Source organism: Felis catus, chromosome B2, assembly GCF_018350175.1.
Source record: "Felis catus isolate Fca126 chromosome B2, F.catus_Fca126_mat1.0, whole genome shotgun sequence".
Classification (NCBI taxonomy): domain Eukaryota; kingdom Metazoa; phylum Chordata; class Mammalia; order Carnivora; family Felidae; genus Felis; species Felis catus.
This window is the reverse complement of record NC_058372.1, coordinates 71,687,610-71,709,034: the sequence shown is the minus strand read 5'-3', so window position 1 is coordinate 71,709,034 and position 21,425 is coordinate 71,687,610. Positions and strand designations below refer to the sequence as shown.

Genomic DNA, 21,425 nt, shown 5'->3' with positions numbered 1-21,425 from the left:
AGCATAAAGGGCCTGCTTGTTTTTGGAGGGGCAGAAGGGAGAGGAGGATGAGTGGTACAGGAGGAAGGAGGACTCTTGTAGGATGATGATGAAATTTGGAAGCAAGGCTTGTATAAGGATTTATTCTTTTCTCCTTACCATGTGTAGGCATAGTTCTGGGCTCTGGAGAAAGAATGAGGACACTTGGTCACTGCACCCATGCAGCTTATGAAGTCATGGCTGTTCCACCTTGGGAATCCAAAGGGTCCTTTGAAGGCATGATCTGTGGTTCTGTGATCTGTCAGAATTAGGCCTAGCTGGTGCCTAGGAAAGTCAGAAAAGTCCTTCTTCACTATTCTTATCTTTACTTCTTTTACCTGCAGTACGGTCTTGAGTTGTAAGAAGAATATACAAGCCCTATTTTTAGAATATTTCAGCTGTCACCATGTGGAGTTGATGTGAATATTGTCAGAGAGTATTTGTATAGGTAGACTAAGGAGAAGGGCTTCAAAGACTAAAAATTCATGGAACTGAGAATGTGTTTTAGGGTCAGTGAGTCATCCTGATTTGCTGAAACTGGGGGTGTGTGAGAGGGGACATTTAACTCAGCTCATATAAGCTGGGGTAAAAGGTCTGTCCCTGGGAGTGCTAGGCCCACATGCTAGCATGTGTTTTAAACATGTTACAATATATTTATATTAGTTTTATTATTTGTCACAGTTAATGTGTAGTCTTTAATCTTTGTTATTGTCTAAAGTATATTTTGTTTGTTTGTTTGGCCTAGCCTGGAAGCCTAGTTACCATTTTTGATGTTTCTTTGAGAAAAGACATTCTAAATTCCAGGCAGCTAATTAAAGATAAATATGTGGGACATCACCAGCTCCTAACATGAGATCTCCCTTAGCTAATGTTTTCAGTGAGGTCCTAGAGTTATCCTTCTCTCTCATAACCTCCCTGAAGCCTCTAAAAGGTCCATACCATTTAAGGATTTTTTTTGTTTTTGTTCTTGTTTTGGTGGTAGACTCTTAGACTTTAATGTCTGCTACTCTTGTCCATTCCCCAACAGCCTCATAGCAGAACATCCAATCACAGATGAAATTACAGGAGGGTAAAACAATGCAAATTCTAAAACTGGTGTCGGGATAGTTTTATACAGTTAGATTTTTTGGCTTAGATAGATGAGGTTTTACGAATTACATAGGTAATTATGTCAGACAGTGCTTTTGTGAGCCACAAAAAAGTTGGTTATCCTTTTAAAATTGAATTTGTTAGATTTTTTTTTCTCAAGTCGTATGATAATGTCATTAGTGAGTGATTTAATATTACTAACCTAAGTATTATTTCGGATTTATTGAGTCATTTATTATTTCAAATTAGACATATAAGCACATAGAGAAGGATTCTATAACAGAGCAGACTCTTTTCTCACTTTAGATGGCTCTTTTTTCCTTTTCATGATTTGGGCATTTTTCCTTTTAAAAATCAAGGCACTAGGGCACCTGGGTGGCTCAGTCAGTTAAGCTTTCGACTTCAACTCAGGTCACCATCTCGTGGTCTGTGAGTTGGAGCCCGCGTTGGGCTCTGCATTGATGGCTCGGAGCCTGGAGCCTGCTTCCGATTCTGTGTCTCCCTCTCTCTCTGCCCCTCCCCCGTTCATGCTCTGTCTCTCTCTGTCTCAAAATTAAATAAACGTTAAAAAAAAATTTTTTTTAAATAAAAAAATAAAAAAAATCAAGGTGCTATTGTTTTATTTTCCCTTAGAATGAGAATGAATTCTAATATATTTTTAAAACTCACCAGAGTTTTGACTTTTAGAAAAGAGAAGGGAGGAAATACAACGGACTTTCAAAATCAGATTTCCAAGTTTCCTTTTCATTCTTGTCAGCCTGTAGTATTTCCTTAGCCACAGACCTGTAGCTCTAGCCAACTTGGATAACTCCCTCTTGAGTAAATCATGCCCATGTCTGTCTTTGTTTCTCAGTACACTGTTCCCTTTGCCTTTGCTGCCCTTTCTCCTCTCTACCTCTCCAGGAGCACTGCAGTAGAACCCAGCTCAACTGCCCTCTTTCACAAAGCCTTTCTGGGCCTTGGTACCCTTGGAGCAGTTCATTCCTTCATCTGATCCCATTCCTGTTAGCAATTGCTCATGCATTTCCTTGAGCCATTCCTTCTGTAACTTTATTTTCTTGAACCATCTTAACCTTCATTATTATTTACCCTTTCACCTCTTTGTATTTTTCTCCCCAACACTAGGGAATATCCTTGTATTTGTTGATTTGATATGTGTCAAGAGATGGCCCCTTTAATCTAGCGTATTTTCAAATAGTGATATATTCTGTTGCTAATACTAATAATATTTGGTGCCACAGTAAATTATATAAAGTTTTTTTAATGACCTTTATCATAAATTAGCCATATTCAATTGATGTTGACTAAATTTAGTGAAGGAATCAAACCATTAAATCATTTATTAGCACAAAACCGTTACTTTTGAGAGATAAGAAATCAGATGTAATTCTTTCTTCCTATCTATGTGGAAGTATGATGAATGTGGAAGTGAGGAGGGCAGCGTGGACTGGACTGGGATTTAGATGACCAATGCTTTAGTTTCACTAATTAGTTGGGAGACTTTGGACAGGTCCCTCTTTCCAATCTCAACTTTTTTCATCGGTAAATTGAGAGAGTTGAATCAGGTCATCTCTAAGGTCTCACCCAGCTCTTAAATTCTGGATATATATGCAATTAAAAAAAATTCTTTAAATAGGTCAAGCAATTTCCTATAAACATACATTGATCGGTAATTTAAAAACCTCACTCTATGCAATAATTTTAATCTTTTCCAACAAACCTGTTATTAGTGTTGCTAAGATAGTAAAAATAACAATAGATTCATATTTAATCTTTTTTACTTTCTTATCTGCTCCATAAGAAGTAGGTAAAGGAATAGAAAAACAAAGGGATACAGATATTTAAGTACCTGCTTTGACATAGCACTGTTTGTTGCCATTATACTGTACCTATTTAATCATCTAGATATTTCTTGAATAATCAAGAGTTGCCTATATTGTCAAAGCTAATAGCAATAACATTAAATAATTAGTTGATTGTACATTATATACAATATATACAATTATGCATTACAATTATTATGTAATATATGACTTCTGAGGATGGCTTGTTATGTGGTTTGGGGCAAGTTCATGATTCTTTGTGTTTCATATTTCTACCTGTACCATGAGATGGTTGAAACAGTATCATCTCTTAAGGCCACTTTATTGAATTCTCATAATAGCTCCTAAAGTGATGGCTTAAATAGTCTAAACTTAATCTTACTTTACATTCTTTCCTACAGAAAATGCAAAATTTTATCATATGTCGTTACAAAAGATTTTCAGTTATAGGCACTTTATGAGCATTTCTTTTTTTTTTTTTTTTTTTTTTTTTTTTTTTTTTTTAATTTTTTTTTCAACGTTTATTTATTTTTGGGACAGAGAGAGACAGAGCATGAACGGGGGAGGGGCAGAGAGAGAGGGAGACACAGAATCGGAAACAGGCTCCAGGCTCTGAGCCATCAGCCCAGAGCCCGACGCGGGGCTCGAACTCACGGACCGCGAGATCGTGACCTGGCTGAAGTCGGACGCTCAACCGACTGCGCCACCCAGGCGCCCCTTTATGAGCATTTCTAAAATTTGAAAGTATGGCTTAAAATTTTTGTAAAATTGCTACAAATATGCAGGTCTTAGTATATGGGGTAAACAAAAAAATTAAATAATTTTGTTGTAAATATGTCCTTAACCAAATGTGAATTTTAAAAACTCTTAATTTTGTCATTTTTTTCCCATGGAATATTGTCATTTTTAAATACCTGTCAATATATTTTGATTACATTTAAATTAGACTACAAATCTTGGAATTTGAAAGGCAAATGCGTTAATCCACTGAAGGAATCAGTTACTCACTGTTTGGTGTAATCACAGATAGGCATTATGATTTTGAACTGGAGCATTCAAAGGAATAAGCTTTCTTTTCATTTTTATTTATTAAACAAAAACTAAGGCACAGATATGTATTGTTAAACAAGTTCATATAGTTTTGCACACCTATGTTCATGGCAGCATTATTCACAATAGCCAAGAGGTGGAAGATGTCCATTGGTGAATGAATGGATAAACAAAATGTAGTGTGTACATACAAGGGAATGTTATTTAGCCTTAAAAGAGAAGGAAATCCGATGTATGCTATAAAAGGGTGAGCTCTGAAGACATTATGCTAAGTGAAAAAAGCCAGTCACAAAAACAAATATTGATGATTCCACTTATATAAGCTCTCTGAAGTGGTCTAATTCATAGAAACAGAAAGTACAGTGTTGATTGCCATGGCCTAAGAGGAGGGAAAGATGGGGAGTTGTTTAATAGGTAGAGAGTTTCAGTTGCAAGATGAGAAAGTTCTGGAGGTTGCTTGTACAACACTGTGAATATACTTAATATCATTAAACTGTACACTTAAAAACAATTAAGTCAATTTTGTTATGTGTTTTCACCACAATTAAAAAAATTCATATATTATAAAAATTAATATAGCACCTGTAGAAATGATCTTTCTTCAGTGTTCAGTGGTACAACAGTTGATTCTGTGAAAATGTGTAAAGGAAAACCTCATTAAAAATGGAATTGGGAAGTCGTGAAGGGAGAACTCTCAGGCATGTACCATTTGTCACAACCTACTTTATATACTCCCACAGACCAGAAGAGGCTTACTTTAATACCCTAGCAGGAGGAAGATTTTCTCCTTGGCCAGCAGCAACCCAGCCAGTGAGAAGTTGCCACAGCCCTGAACTCTCACCCTCTTCCCATGGACCATTCTTAACAACCTCTGCCAACTTGTTTTTTTCCCCTCTATTAAAAGGATGCTCTCGGGGCGCCTGGCTGGCTCAGTCCGATTTCGGCTCAGGTCATGAGCTTGCAGTTTGTGAGTTCGAACCCACGTCGGGCTCTGTGCTGACAGCTTGGAGCCTGGAGCCTGCTTTGGATTCTGTGTCTCTCCAGCTCTTGGCCCCTCCCCTGCTCATGCTCTGTGTCTCTCTGTCTCTCAATAATAAATAAACGTTAGAAAAAACAAATTAAAAAAAAAAAAGGATGCTCTCCTCCTTTGTTCTTAGGACTTTCCTGTGGTTCACCATGGTTTGCATGTTCAAAATTGCAATTTCTCTGCTCTCCTCACATAAATTCATTTTGTTGTTAAACTAAATATCTATTTTATTCGGGGCACCTGGGTGGCTCAGTTGGTTGGGCGACCGACTTCGACTCAGGTCATGATCTCGCAGTCCGTGAGTTCGAGCCCCGCATCGGGCTCTGTGCTGACAGCTCAGAGCCTGGAGCCTGTTTCAGATTCTGTGTCTCCCTCTCTCTCTGACCCTCCCCCGTTCATGCTCTCTGTCTCAAAAATAAATAAACGTAAAAAAAAATTAAAAAAAAATAAATATCTATTTTATTCTTTAAGTTTTTATTGTTTTATTTTTTCAGCTTATAATAAAATGGCTTTATAAAGGGAATGCATAGGTGTTGCCTAAAGAGCAGTACCCAAATGGCTAGAAAGTAGCAAATAACGAGAAAGACAACCTTGCCTTTGTATTTTATTTTACAATTTTAGCAAGAACTTTACAACCTTGGAAGATGGGACTGGTAGGCATTATTATTTTCATATGTTTAGAAAGTCTCTGAGAGTCATAGAAGTTAAATCACTTGTGGATGAACGCTGTAGCGAAAATGGGTATTAATAGCATGTTTTGTTTCTTAGCCCAGTGCTCTTGTCTCCCATCACACTAGCCAAGCAGGAAAGCAATAATCAAACCTCTGACCTACTTTACTTGATCTTATACTGCTATCTATCTTATCTATGTACTGTCACTACTTAGAATACTAAATCTGAACAAAGTTGTAATACCGCCAGAGGCAATCTAAAACGTTTGAAATACTCAAAAGTACTGTAAGGCTGTTGTATGAGATTAAACTAAAAACTGATATTTATATAGATTTATATATTTAAATTGTATATATATGTAAAATATAAACAAAAGTATTTAGCCTGAGAAGATAAAGTTGACTTCTATATGGTGGAGTGGCTAGAACTATAAAAAAGTATATTCAGGGGCTTCTGGGTGGCTCAGTTGGTTGAGCATCCAACTCTTGGTTTCGGCTCAGCTTGTGATGTCATGGTGGGATGGCGGGGGTGGGGGGGCAGCCAGGAGGCAGGAGGCGGGTCCAGGCATGGAGCCTGCTTGGGATTCTCTCTTCCTCTACCACACGTGCTCTCTTTAAAAATAAAAAAAAATAGGGGCGCCTGGGTGGCGCAGTCGGTTAAGCATCCGACTTCAGCCAGGTCATGATCTCGCGGTCCGGGAGTTCGAGCCCCGCGTCAGGCTCTGGGCTGATGGCTCGGAGCCTGGAGCCTGCTTCCGATTCTGTGTCTCCCTCTCTCTCTGCCCCTCCCCCATTCATGCTCTGTCTCTCTCTGTCCCAAAAATAAATAAAAAACGTTGAAAAAAAAATTAAAAAAAAATAAAAATAAAAATAAAAAAATATATTCAAAGTGAATTATGAAAATGTTTGCTAAATTTCATAGTCTAAGTGTGAAACTATTGGTAATTAGTGAAAAGAAATAAATTCAGGACCATCAGTAAATTACCCATTGGATATTCAGCATATAGACATGTTAGCAAGAGAAGATTATGGTCACAGTTCCCATTAAAACATACACACACTTCAATGGTATTTTCACTGTTTTTGTTTGTTTTGTTTTGTTTTTTTGCTAAAAGGAAATACCATTTCAGTTTCCTTAAATCCTTAAGATCATTAGTGGCACTAAGGGGGATGTTTGGACTTTGAACTTCCAGATTAGCACAGGGAGGAAGTTTTATGACTGCTTTTCTGAGAAGTCAAGCAAAATGTGAAAATGCAGCAAGAAGGAAACCACTTAGCTGCATTTTATCTTGGCTTCCAGGATGTGAGGCGTCATTCTTTCATATCAAATACATATATATGAAGACATATTCATAAGAGCCAGTTTGTAGGGAAAGGGAAACAATGCCAAAAGGTGGGGGGATTTTAGGCAATTAAGAGGTCTGGGGGAAAAATACACAACTGACTTAAATAATTCAGGGGTTAAGAAATGCTGCCCCCTGCACAGTCAAAAATCCATGTATAACCTTTGATTCTCCAAAAACTTAACTTCTTATAGCCTACTATTGACCAGAAACCTCACCATAACATAAATAGTTGATTAATGTACTTTGTGTTATATGTATTATATATTGTATTCTTAATTATAAAGAAAGTTAGAGAAAAGAAATGTTATTAAGAAGGTCATAAAGAAAATACATTTACAGTTCTGTACTGTATTTATTGAAAATAACTTACGAATTGAAGTGGACTCATGTGGTTTAAACCTATGATGTTCGAGGGTCAAATATATACATAAGTATATGTAAATATGTGTGTGTATATATATATATATATACACATACATGTGTGTATATGTATTTATATATGTATATTTCAACCATGGATTTAGATGTCATCTGCACATAGTGAAACTTACTGCTATTTATTGAGCTTCTAGAATAAAACCCTTATGGACTTGTAAAATGCTGTAGTATGTGTTTTATACACCTTATTTAATGTTCATAGCATCCCTATAAGGTAGGTATTATTTAATCATTATATGATGAAGAAACAGACTTAAAACTACACAGCTTGGGGTCACCTGGGTGGCTCAGCAGTTGAACATATGACTTCGACTCAGGTCATGATCTTGTGGTTTGTGAGTTTGAGCCCCACATCGGGCTCACTGATGTCAGTGCAGAGCCCACTTCAATCCTCTGTCCTCCTCTCCCGCTTGTGCTCTCTCTCTCTTTCTCAAAACTCAATTAACATTTTTTTTGAAAAGCTAAATTCTTAAAACAACACCAGCAAAACAGCTGGAAAGTAATGGAGCTGGGACCTAATCAAGCTGGGACCTTTCACCTTCCTACACGAGCGACTTTTTCGTAAGGCAGTATAAGCTTCCTATTCATCCAACAAATACTGTTTTACTGTCTACTAATAATAGCAAACATTTATTGGATGCTTACTAAGTTCCAGGCAGTATGTCTAATGCTTTATATGTATTATCACATTTAATCCTCATATTCCTTTGGGCTGTATTTATTGAAAAGAATAAATTATTATTATTCCCTTTTCCCAAGTGAGTGAACTGACTTTCCTTGGATCTTCTCCTTCTAGTACTAATCCTTTGAAGTTAAACCTCAAAGGAATCAGTCTTCCAGGTTGCAACACACAATGATTCACTTACCTCATCTGTGTTATTGTCTTTTCTCCTTTGCAGTGTCTGAATCCCCCCCCATGTGCATCTGCTCTCTGTGGGAGATTTTATCATTTGTCTCACTTTCTACCTTTTTCATGATCTCTGCTCAGGCAGACTTAGAACCAAATTTCTTCTTTCCTTTTTTCTCTATTTTTTAACTCCTTTATCCATGCTTTCAGGCTCTTTGGTGACTGTTCTACAACTCAGTTACAGAAAACATTTTTGCCCTCCTGTTGTAACTACTTTCAGGCCATTTGCCCCCTCGTCCCCTCAGATGCTGCAGCTTACCCTTGCCTTGCTGGTGGAGACCTCCATTTCCTCCTGTCTGCCCATCACACGCCGACCTCTTCGTCGTTTTTTAGCCGAACCTCTGCCTGCACCACCTCTATATTCTGCAAGGTCTGCCCTTTCCTTACATTCATCCAGGCACTCTTCCTAACTCAAACCATCACCTTTTTTCCTGAGGATGTAAGGGGAGGCTAAAGCAGAAATTTTCCCTGCTCATCACTCTGACTCAATGGGAACGTACTACACTTTCCTTCATGCAGTGCCTTCAGAATCTGTGTTTTACTTCCAGAGTATATCTTGGATTGTTACCTGTCCATTGTATCCAGCTGTATAAACACCCTTTCTCCTCTAGTTCTGCCTTCTTCATCTCACTGATACCCAAAATCTTACTTGGCTTGGAGAATATATTAAGCATCACATGTTAGACTAGAATCCAGAAAAGACCTTATGCTGTTATTTGGTTTACCCCTATCATAGAGATAAAATCCTTCTCAAACTCTTCTTGACAACAGTTACCTACACTTTTCATTAAAAATTTTCTTTTTAACAAATGTTTGAGGGCGCTTGTATCCTAGGCATTGTTATATGGATACATCAAGGAATAAAGACTGTGGCCCTGGCCCTCATGACCTTTATAATTAATGGAGGAAGACATTGACTACCTCATTAAGAAAAAGTCTGCGGTTTCCCTCTGGGGTTCCTCTAGTGTACGGTGTGACATTGACTATTATTTTTGTGTAGTCAGTAAAGGCAAATGGATTTTTAACAATATTTCTTGTATATTAGTGGTTAGTATACAGGTGTAAAAAATGGTATTGATTCGCAGCTGTTGGTTCTAACTTATTAAAGAAGGATGATGGGGCGCCTGGGTGGCGCAGTCAGTGAAGCGTCCGACTTCAGCCAGGTCACGATCTCGCGGTCCGTGAGTTCGAGCCCCGCGTCGGGCTCTGGGCTGATGGCTCAGAGCCTGGAGCCTGTTTCCGATTCTGTGTCTCCCTCTCTCTCTGCCCCTCCCCCGTTCATGCTCTGTCTCTCTCTGTCCCAAAAATAAATAAATGTTGAAAAAAAATTAAAAAAAAAATAAAGAAGGATGAATAGTCTTGGAAAATATATAGTACATACTTCTCAATGTCTTGAATATACTCCCAAAGCTACTCAGTATCTCTAGTTGGTTGTTAGGCGTGTGTTTTTGTGTATGGCAGGTTAAATAGATGTAGATGTTGTTAAAAGGAAAATAAAGTGATTCAGGTAGACTCTAGGAACAAATAAATAAACCAAGCTTTTATGACTGGATTTTAATATAAAATAGGCCCACGTTTATGAGTAAACTAGAGCAGTTCTTCTTAGATTTTAATGTGTAAATCACCTGCGAATCTTATTAAAATACACATTCTGGTTTAGTAGTCCTGGAATGAGGCCTGAAATGCTGTATTTCTTTAAAATCTTGTTAAACATGTATTTATTTTCAAGAGACACAGAGAGACAGAGTGCAAGTGGGGGAGGGGCAGAGAGAGAGGGAGACACAGAATCCGAAGCAGGCTCCAGGCTCTGAACTGTCAGCACAGAGCCCGACACGGGGCTTGAACCCACCAACAGTGAGATCATGACCTGAGCTGAAGTCGGACACTTAACCTACTGAACCACTCAGGTGCCCCTGAAATGCTGCATTTCTATTAGCTCCCAGGAGATACTTTTCTGCTGGTGTACCACACTTGGAATAGCAAGGGAATGGAGGACTCTTAATTTCTTTGATAATCTGCTACTTTGTACTAATATTGAAAAAGAAGACTTACAAATGTTCCTAAGCGATTGCTTTAAAAATATATTTAAGAAAAACAAACAATGGCATGGATTTTTATAGAATATTTAGTTGTTTTTTTACCCCAGCAGGGACTTTGTATACCTTTTAGAACCATATTGATCAATAACTCTTGCTCATTTTAACTGAATCAAAAGGGCAGTTGAGAAATGTCTTGAATGTCTATTCTCACAATAGCAGTAGCTATAATAATAATATTTATTTTGCAGACACTTTGCGGCCTTCATCCAGTCCACTAGTCTTCAGCCATTTGCTGGGTACATCCACTGTTAACAAGCCTTTATGGCTATAGAAATAACAATACTGCCCCTGCCCAGTCTGTGTGGGATGTGCTTAAACAGACTAAACGGACAGTTGCATGGTATAATAGAGGTAATCACAGTGTACTTTAAAGGTTTCAAAAGAAATACATATTTAATACTTTTAAAATAAAAAATGAGTTAATGTTGGAGGGGCTTCTTACAGAGGGTTATCAATTTGAGCCTCAAAGCAACTCTGTGATTTGGGTAATTTTATTATTACCCCTCTTTTACATAAGAGGAAAGTGTGCTCCAACAGTTTCAGGTGTTCAGTCATGGGGCTAGCACATAGATAGACCTGGGATCCAGGTGTTCTTAACTCAAGTCCTGTCCCTTGTCCCTGTACCACACTCCCTCTGTTCCATGTGTGTTCCTAAGTCATCACCTGCCTAGAATTATTTCCTAGTCTTGTGCTCACTTTTGTTAATTCTAGAAATTTGTATGTCCTAAAAATTAAAAATTTTACTGCTTTTTATTTTGGAAGATGATAACTAGCTTAGACTACTTGGGAAATAAAGTTCATTTTGATTGGTAGAAACCTGAATTCTAAGAAGCTTTAAGAAAAATCAATTACAAGAATTAATTACAGTTGTTTGTGTATAAGTAGAGGTTTATAAAGGACTTGGATTACTTCAAAACTATTGGATTATGAATATTTTGTTATTTATGAAAATTAAATCCATATTATTATTTACATTTTGTTTTTTTTTCTTTCTTTCATTTTTAATATTTTTAACATTTATTCATTTTTGAGAGGCAAAGAGAGACAAAGTACGAGCGGGGGCGGGGCAGAGAGAGAGGGAGACACAGAACCCGAAGCAGGCTCCAGGCTCTGAGCTATAAGTACAGATCCTGATGCGGGGCTCCAGCCCATGAACTGTGAGATCATGACCTGAGCCGAAGTCAGAGGCTTAGCCAACTGAGCCACCCACGCACCTCTGGTTTACACTTTATTAAAAAAGAGGTTTTGTTCTTTTAAGTAGCCTCTAAATAATTCAAAATGCAAAGTTAGACTTGTTATGTATTTGTTCTCCTGAATAAATTATAGAATGTGCTGTCTTCTCAGTATATAAGTTATAAAAATGTTCTGTTTTCTCAGTTTAAACTCTTATACAATTTATTATTGATGGTATTTTCCCTTTCATTTGGTTAAGCCCTTCTCTTGGAAAAGAGGATTTAGTGGTTTAATTATTATCAATAATAATGACAGTGCCAACACTTATTGAACTCTTATTCTGTGTCAGGCACCATACATATAGCAATATCTTATTCCTGCCAACAACGCTGTTATCATCCATAAAGCCAGAGAGACTTAAGTGACTTGCTCAATGTATTTACCTAGTAAATTAGAGAGCTAGGATTCCAATGTTGGTAGGCTGACTTGAGAGTCAATATTTGCAATCTAGAGAACTTTAGAGCAGGAAGAAAAGGCATAGAAGACATCGCAGGACTTGACTTTAAAAAAAACCCTTTTTTTTTAATGTTTATTTTTGAGAGAGAGACAGAGTGCAGGTGTGGGAGGGGCAGAAAGAGAGGATGACACAGAATCCAATGCAGGCTCCAGGCTCTGAGCTGTCGGCACAGAGTCCGACGTGGGACTCAAACTCACAAACTGTGAGATCATGACCTGAACTGAAGTCAGAAACTTAACTGACTGAGCCACCCAGGCACCTCAGGACTTGACTTTTAATGGGAGGGACTCAGCTTATTCCTGAAATAAGACACACCTGTGTGAAGATGTGGCATGGATAGGGAATAGGATACAGCAGAAGGAACAACAATTGTATTCATGTGTGCTACAGCTTTTACATTTAATCATCACACATCAACCTGTGAAGTAGTTACTATTTCCTGATTGAAAAGAAAAGAACAGTTGATTCTCCATCTGTAAGTGTCTGTTGCTTACCCCATCCTTTTGGAAACATCTTACTCTCCTTTCCTTTTTCTCTGGTTGCTTCACTTCCATTTCTCCCACTCTTCCCTTAAGTGTTCCCCAGGCTTCATTACTTGTTCATTTTATTCTCTCATTCCACATGCTCTTTCCCTTGTGACCTCAAACTCGATGTGAGTGAGTCACATTGCCAGTGACTCTTCCATGTGTCTGTAACCCTGGTAGTTCTCTGCAGCCACAAGGCCTACTAGATACGTCCACCCAGGTACTTCAGACACACACAAGTACTTCAGACACAGGATGTTTAAAAAGTCACCTGGTCATTTCCTTCCAGATTCATTTCTCTTCCTTTATGCTCTGTCCTGGATCTCCTTCCAGATCTGTTCCTCTCCTTTTATGCTCTGGCCAGGATCATGGTTTCACCACTTCTGCCACCAGACATGCCAGAAATCTGGGAGTACTTTTGAATTTTCTTTCACCCTTAGCTCTTACATCTGCATCAGTCACCACGTCTGTAGAGATTACTTTCATGTCTGCCTATGTTCATCACCAGTGCAGCCCTCTTAATTCAGGTTTCCGTCATTTCTTGCATTATAGTGGTGTCCAAGTCTGACTGCCCACCAGAATCACCAGAGGAACTTTGAGATCACAGTCCTGGCCCTATCCATGGAGATTTTGATTCAGTAGATCTAGGGTGGGGCCCAACAATCTATACTTTTAACAAGCAGATGGTTCTTATGTGGGTGGCCTGGCAACAGAGATGTTTGAGAACCACTGATCCAACTGGTTTCCTTGCCTCTTGATGTATCCTCTTCCCCTTCAGTCCATCTCCCACTGCTTCTGCCATTATTTTTTATAAGCTAAACGTGATCCCCTATTTTTAACCAATTAAGCATCTCTCCATTATCTACCAGACAGATTCTAGCCTCTTCAGCATAGCTTGTAAGACTCTCCTAGGTCTGATCTGACCCATAAGTCTCCAGTCATTTCCTGCCATCTTCCTTTGTAAATATCCTCTACCTCAGGCCTGCTTAGTTTTCAGAATAAATTCTGAAATTATTTCTTGATTTGGGGCTTTTTATACATATGTTTCTGTCTGTAAGAAGGCCTTCGTTCTCTCTGTTTGGCAAATTCCTCTTCTTTCCTTCAAGAAACAATTCAGATGTCTATCCCTGCAGTCCATCTTGTCCCCTGTCCTACCACTGTTCTTAACTGTCTTCTCTTATATTGTGCTCATTGTCCTGCAAAGCAATAGATTTTTTATGTCTGTCTCCTTTTCTAGTAAATGAGTTTTGACAGGTCAGGAACTAGACTACCTGCCCCAAATCACTTAGCTCAGAAGGGGTGGAGAGTCTCACTTCAAAGTCTATTCTATGTATCCATCATGCTGTGTGATTTTAAGATACAGATCAGGTTAAGAATAAAAACCTGTTGGTGTAGCATGTTTGAAGGAAGCTCCACTTCAGATAGACCATTTTACCTCCCATTTGTAAAGGTATAATCTACACATAATAAAACTAACTCTTTTTATTTAACAGTGTGTGAGTTTTGACACATACAGTTCTGTAACTATTACATGACCTTTTAATACAAATAAAATTTTATGATTACTGACTGAACGAATGTTTGTAAATAAATCATTCTCGGGACGCCTGGATGGCGCAGTCGGTTAAGCGTCCGACTTCAGCCAGGTCACGATCTCGCGGTCCGGGAGTTCGAGCCCCGCGTCAGGCTCTGGGCTGATGGCTCAGAGCCTGGAGCCTGTTTCCGATTCTGTGTCTCCCTCTCTCTCTGCCCCTCCCCCGTTCAAGCTCTGTCTCTCTCTGTCCCAAAAATAAATAAACGTTAAAAAAAAATTTAAAATAAATAAATAAATAAATAAAAATAAATCATTCTCACTTGGTATGAGCTTTATGAAACAATCAAAATGTTTTAAATGGAAACTATTTCTTGAGGAAAAAAATTAACTCTTAAGGGTCTGGAAGAGTTAAGATAATGTATCTTTGTAATTCTTATTGTTAAAATAGTCTCTTGCTCCTGAACTTGATGTGCTACAATGTTTAGCTCTAGGTTTGCTTAAATTTAATTTAAAACTAGGATAAGGAACTCATTGCCAAAGAAGACAGCTCTTTCTTCTTACAAAAAGAAAGACCAAGTTCTTAGAAATTTTCTGAATTTAGGTGTAATTCAGCTTCCTAAAACTTCTTTTCATTGGTTCTAATTCTATGGAATTAGAGAATAAATCTGGGCTCTCTTTAGGTCTTTTAGTATTTGATGAGTCCTCTTTCTTTTCTCCAGGCTGGACATCCTTAGTTTTTTCCCCACCTTTCTTTGTGTTATGGCTTCCAAAGCATTCATGATCCTAGACCAGGTGTGTTAGATGTAGCACCTAAAAAAGTATGAAACTTAGTATGAGTATCTCTTGTCCTTCTTTCTACTAAGGGAACTTTTGTAGGTCTCTCTTATTTTCTTTCCCTTAAAGAAACATGATTGATAGTCACAATTCTATCTTAACATACCATTTGTACCCAAAATTTGGTATTGGTATCAAATTGATGGAAATCATCTCTCTTAAAATTAATGGACGTGAAAACTGAGTGGTATTCGAATACCTGCTAGGCCACATGAGGCTCTTGACTTCTCTGAATTTCATTTTTAATATAAAGAGATCATATCTAAATCTAAAATTGTACAGCCCTCCTTTAGGTAAAGGTTTACATGTAACACAAATGGCTTAAAATTGTTGATAAGCTCAAAATAAGAGCAAAATCACTAAGACATGGAGGCATAAACATGTTAATAAACTTAGATATAAAATATAAAAATAGGACAATTTGACAGGTCAACTAGAGTCAGTTTATATTTGTGCCATATTGATCCCCTCCCCCCAAACTGTACAAATAGAGAATTTCTAAGAATGTTATATAAAACCCATTTGAATCTTGGGTATTCCTTGATGACAGTTTGACTTCAGTGGTGGCAGGAGGAATAAGATTTCAGTTGAATTGTTTTCTCTCTTGTTTTTTTCCTAATAAATTCATGGTGTGAATTCCTGTCCACAACTGTGTAGAATTAGGATATTGACAGCATATTGGAAATATGTCATCATTTACTCTAATGTGTGTAATCTACATTTAGATTCAGTGTAACTCAAATGAATAGAAGATTTAATTTACCCTTAAAATATGCTGTTTATAACAAATAAATAAAACTCAGAAAAAGAGATCAGATTTGTCCTTACCAAGGGAAGGGGGAAGGGGGTGTTAGAAGAAGGTGGTCAAAAGGCACAAACTTCCAGTTATAAAATAAATAAGCACTAGGGGTGTAATGTACAACATGATGACTGTAGCAAACACTGCTGTATGATACACATGGAAGTTGTTGTGAGAGTAAATCCTAGGTGTTTTCATCACAAGGAAACCATTTTTTCCCTTTATTGTTTTCTTTCTGTTTTATCTATGAAAAGATAGATGTTAGCTGAACCTATTGTGGTAATCATTTAACAATACATGTAAATCAGACCATCATGCTGTATGCCTTATACTTACATAGTGAAGTATGTCAATTATGTCTCAATAGAACTGGAAAAAACAAAGAATCTAAGCAGATGTACACATCTTTCTTAGAAGAGAGGCAACATGTAAAAATGTTATTGAAACATTTGAGTTAATGACAGGCTGGATAATTCATTATTTTAAGATTATATAAAATAAATAAAAGCTTTAGTATTCATGATCTTCTTTTACTGTTCTAACTCTACATCTTTTTTCTTTCTTTTCTTTTTGTTTCTTTTTTTTTTTTTCTTGCTCAAGACTTGTGTGGGGGACCTGTTAGTAATCGTGAATTTTCATATTATTGTATGACACTATTGTGACTCACTTCATTCTTTTTAGCGGAAAAGGGAACAAGTAAAAGAAGTATTGGGTATACGCATCTTGTCAGAAGTACTAAAGGAAATATTTATGCAGATAAATTTAGAAAGACACAAGTAACTGCAGAGACATGGAGAGATATGCAAATATCACCATAGGATGGGGGTTGTGATGCTGTGTTCAGATTGCTGACAGTTACTACAACTTCCATAATGCTTATTGCAGGTGGAATTCTTGAGGGCTTTCTGACCCTGGTGAACTGGTGGGCTATTTTGAGAAAGATATGGTGTGAACTATGGACTTTTATAGTCTGAAGATGGTTTTGTTAAGTGGTTGCTAAATGAACACATGACTTGCAATGTTGGATATAGAAATGGGAGGCATTGCCTTTTTTCCCTGGAGAAAGCAATGAAGTAAAGACACTGAGGCAGAGAGAGAGAGCACACATTTACCCCTAAATACTGGGTTGAAGTGCTGACTTGGGTTCAAGTTATATGTCCCATAGAGGAGGATCTGGGAGGAGCTGTAGAAAGGGTTGCTGGGCACTGAAGAAACCTGGAATATCAGTAAATGCACTGTTGGATTTCATTTGAAGGTATCAAGAATAAAGGACTAAAATGGAAAAACAAATCAACCACTCATAATTTATGCATCAAATAAATGTTGTTTAGGCACCCTCATGAGCATTGCAGTACACGAATGAAAGACACAGCCCCTGCCTTCAGGGACATTGCATTTTAAAAGAAGGTACAGGACAGTGTGATGAGTGCCGCAGTGGAATAGAAATGTCGGGTACTCTGGCATGCAAAATGTGTTCCCTGACCAGTGAAAATTGCCCATTTTTTGGACCCAGTTTTCCTCACCTTAAGTTTCATTCTCCTTCCTAATTATCATTTTTTAAAAGTAACAACTTTCAGAAATTAAAATTAAAAAACCCTAAGAGATTATGTAGCTTCTTGCTACTCAGAGGATGGGCCATGGAATATTGACATAGCATCCATTGGAGCTTCCTAGAAAATGCAGAATCTTCCTAATAAGTGGACTATATCCAAGACCTACTGAGTCAGAACCTGCATTTAAGCTATGCTTTCCCTCCCCGTGATTGTTTTTCTCATTAAAGTTGGGGAAATACTAATCTAGTTCCCTTTCTCTCCAATAGGTTTTATAGATGAACAGGATGAAGACAGATGGTGCCCTTAAATGGTAGCAGAGCTGATATTAAAACTCAGCCTATCTGTTTGCTGATAGAGTCTCAAATGCCTTTTCTAGTATCTCTGTTATTTCTTACCTACTACACTCCACCTTTTTACTCTTATGTTGGCCTCTGTTGTTTCATATTGTCAGATCTCCAGCTTCTTACTTGTGTCCCTTCCTCTCGGTGTCTTTCTTAGTTCTCTCTTTAAACTTCTCTGTTGAATAAGAGAATGGTACAGGCTACCCACACTGTATATCAAAAAGAATGAACATTTTTATTCATTCTTGATTTGGGGAAAATTTTTGGACCTTTTTCTTTAATTGCTTTCTACTTGTTCAGAACTTAACTTTGAAATCAGCAGGAATTTGGTGTGTGATAAGAGTGTGATATAATCTGTGATGTTAGAAATAAGAATCTCCTTTCGGATGAATTTATCTTCCTTTCTTTGCTATGTGGATTATCTCATAACAGACACCTTTTGCTCTTTGTTTCAAACACTTGGAAAAACAATGTCTGCCCTCTAGTTTCTAGAAAGGAATGGGACACCACAAGCTACTAGGATTTAGGGATTTGTATTAAGTTTTTTTCCTATAGGAAATAAATATCTAAGTGGATAAATATGCCATGTTTTAAGGGGGGACTTTGGCATAGAAAGATATGGTCATAGCAGGATAATATGACAATATTAAAGAAAAGCAGACAATCAGTGATAAGAACATTGTGGCACGATGCCTTCAACAAAAGTCAGCCACTCATCTTTTAAGCCACCCTCTTTATAAGAGGACTATTTTCTCCTGTCTTGTGTTTTAGTTTATTTTTTTTTTTAATTTTTTCAACGTTTATTTATTTTTGGGACAGAGAGAGACAGAGCATGAATGGGGGAAGGGCAGAGAGAGAGGGAGACACAGAATCGGAAACAGGCTCCAGGCTCTGAGCCATCAGCCCAGAGCCTGACGCGGGGCTCGAACTCCCGGACCGCGAGATCGTGACCTGGCTGAAGTCGGACGCTTAACCGACTGCGCCACCCAGGCGCCCCAAGTTTTAGTTTATTTTTAACGCTGGAATATGTTTTGATTTGAGTGGCAGAACCATAATTTCCATTAGTAGATAGTAAGCCTCTCCTGTAAACTCTGAAATAAAGTCAGTTTTTGTTTTTTCTTGTTTTCATATGTGTTTTTCTTTCAAGTCACTAGCCCATCTTTCTAACAACTCTTATTTCGTAGAAACCATAGTTATTATGTCACTTCCTGACTTGGGAGACTATGTTATTAAACATTGTTCTACTTCCATTTCCTTCCTTTTATCTTATTTTGTATCAATAGTGTATAGAAACAGACTAATTTTAAGTAAGTTATTTTGAAACCTAATTATCTAATCCAGAACTCTTCTGCATATATAGTCTCAGTAAAACTGACATTTTAAATGGTGGGATATTGTAATGAGTAATTAAGTTAAATTTATTCAGGCTAGATTTTAGGAATGGATTGAAAGACAGGATTTTTTTGTTGTTGCTATTTTAAAAGTACATCCTGTTCTTCAGCATGGAACAAGGAAATGTTTTGCATTACCAAGCATAAACTAGACATTAGATTCACAACCTGTAAAATACTGGTTAGCCTTTAGAAATATAAATTTCACTATCTTTTTATAATTTATTAGAATATTAATCTTTGTTAGCCCTGTATTTCATTATCATGCTTCTCTTAGAAATGTTACTTGTGGCAGAGCTCTATTGTAAAATTGATTCAAGGTTTCATATCTGAATATTAAGGACAATTGACTCATTTTAAATGAAATACTTGCACATATGTGAAGTGAATGCTTATAGCTTTAGAGAAGAGCTCATAAGTTGGTTACATTCAATGTCTTGAATATAATGGAAATGTCTTGGATATGGTGATTTCCATTTAAATAAATTAGAGAACTGTAGTCCCCCCTAATTTAATCACACAAATATAACTATACTCTTGTCTTAGTGTCCAAAAATATGCCAGGCAATTGCTTGCATTGCTCCACCTCTTCAGTTTGCTATTTTTTCCTGCTTTGCTTTAGTTAGGGAGGGAGCAGCTTCCAAACTGCTCTGATAAATCTCATATGTTTGATATGAATGACAAGTTTCTCCTTAAAGTATTTATTTTCTGGGACGCCTGGGTGGCTCAGTCTGTTAGGCGTCTGACTTTAGCTCAGGTCATGATTCCAACGATTCGTGAGTTTGAGCCCCGCATCGTTGCTTTGTGCTGACAGCTCGGAGCCTGGAGCCTGCTTCAGAGTCTGTGTCTCCCTCTTTCTCTGTTCTTCCTCCACTCGCACTCTGTCTGTCTCTCAAAAATAATAAATAAACGTTTAAAAAAATTTATTTTCTGTCTATGAAGTCTTTCATTAACTTTTCACCCCCAGCTTGTTCTGTGTTTTTAGCAAGGTTGATTTCTTGTCTTTGTTCTCTAGGTTCTCTATAAAACTTAATGTGTGCCATAGGAGTGAAACATAATTTTCAAAAGCTACTCACAGGAATTGGTCTCATTTCTTTGGCTTTAATGCCATGTATTTTTGTTGTGACTCAGAGAAAAATGACTTGCATTTGGTCAAATTAGGAAAAAAGCTAAGTTGAAATATTATAATTCCTGAGAAATTCATTTCAAAAGAATGTATTGTTTAATGAATTTAATATCACTTTGTTCTTTCTGTAGATAAACGTGTGGAGAACTGGCCTCTGATGCAGTCTCCATGGCCTACACTTTGTATAAGTACTTTTTATCTCTTGTTCGTGTGGCTGGGTCCAAAATGGATGAAGGACCGAGAACCTTTCCAGATGCGCTTAGTACTCATTATCTATAATTTTGGGATGGTTTTGCTTAACCTTTTTATCTTCAGAGAGGTAGGTTTACTAAAGTCACCTTGTAATTCCCCAGGGTTATTGGAAATTAAGAAATTAGAATGTGTAAAACCATCATGTAATATTGTACCCCAAGATAACCGTTAGCTACTCTAAAAGGTAAATTTTGTAGTATTGACATTTTTCATGTTTGGATAACAAAAATATGAAATATACAGAAAGTATGGAACAGTTGTTTTAAAATGGAATTTTGAAGCAGACACACTAGATTCCAAGATAACCCTTAGTAACTGTTCTGACACTAAAAGTTATTTAACTTTTCTGAGACTCATTTTCTCCATCTGTAAAATGGGAATAATACCTGCCTTCTAGGTCAGAAATAAGTGAAATAATTTTTGATAGTGTTGGCACATATTAAATAGTCAGTAAATAGTTGCTGTTGTTTATTTATAATTCTTATTCAGCAGTTTCAGATTTGGTAACAGACTAAAATATGCAGGTGTAAAATACTGATTTCAAGTGAAATCCTATTACATTATGTCATTATATTTTGGGTTGCAACTAAAATGAGTTAACTGTTACACACTGCTAATCATCATGTACTTTTCTGGTCACCAGCAAATGCTCCCTGACATTCTGGAAAGAAATCCTAAAGGCTAGATCGACACAGGCATTTTTTTAAGTTGCAAGAGTGGAAGGATTTTGTTTCCAAAGAGACTCCTTATTAAAAGTCTGTATGAACCCAGAGAATGGGAGTGGTGAGGCTAGGAAAATAAACAGTACTCTCTTTTAAAGAAATCTTTGACAACTTAGCCTATAGAATCTCAACTTCATAACAATTTTTATTTAACTTAGTTAGATACTTTGACCTCATTTGTTAGATAAAAA

General features: G+C 37.3%; 1 protein-coding gene across 1 annotated transcript in view; it reads left to right on the top strand.

Annotated features, from left to right (window-relative positions):
• Nucleotides 1–21,425, top strand: part of ELOVL4 (ELOVL fatty acid elongase 4) — a 33,776-nt gene that overhangs the window by 3,965 nt on the left and 8,386 nt on the right. Inside the window, exon 2 of the mRNA XM_003986334.6 lies at nucleotides 20,392–20,579. Coding sequence (XP_003986383.1) covers nucleotides 20,392–20,579 — 188 coding nt within the window. The remainder of the gene's footprint in view (nucleotides 1–20,391; nucleotides 20,580–21,425) is intronic.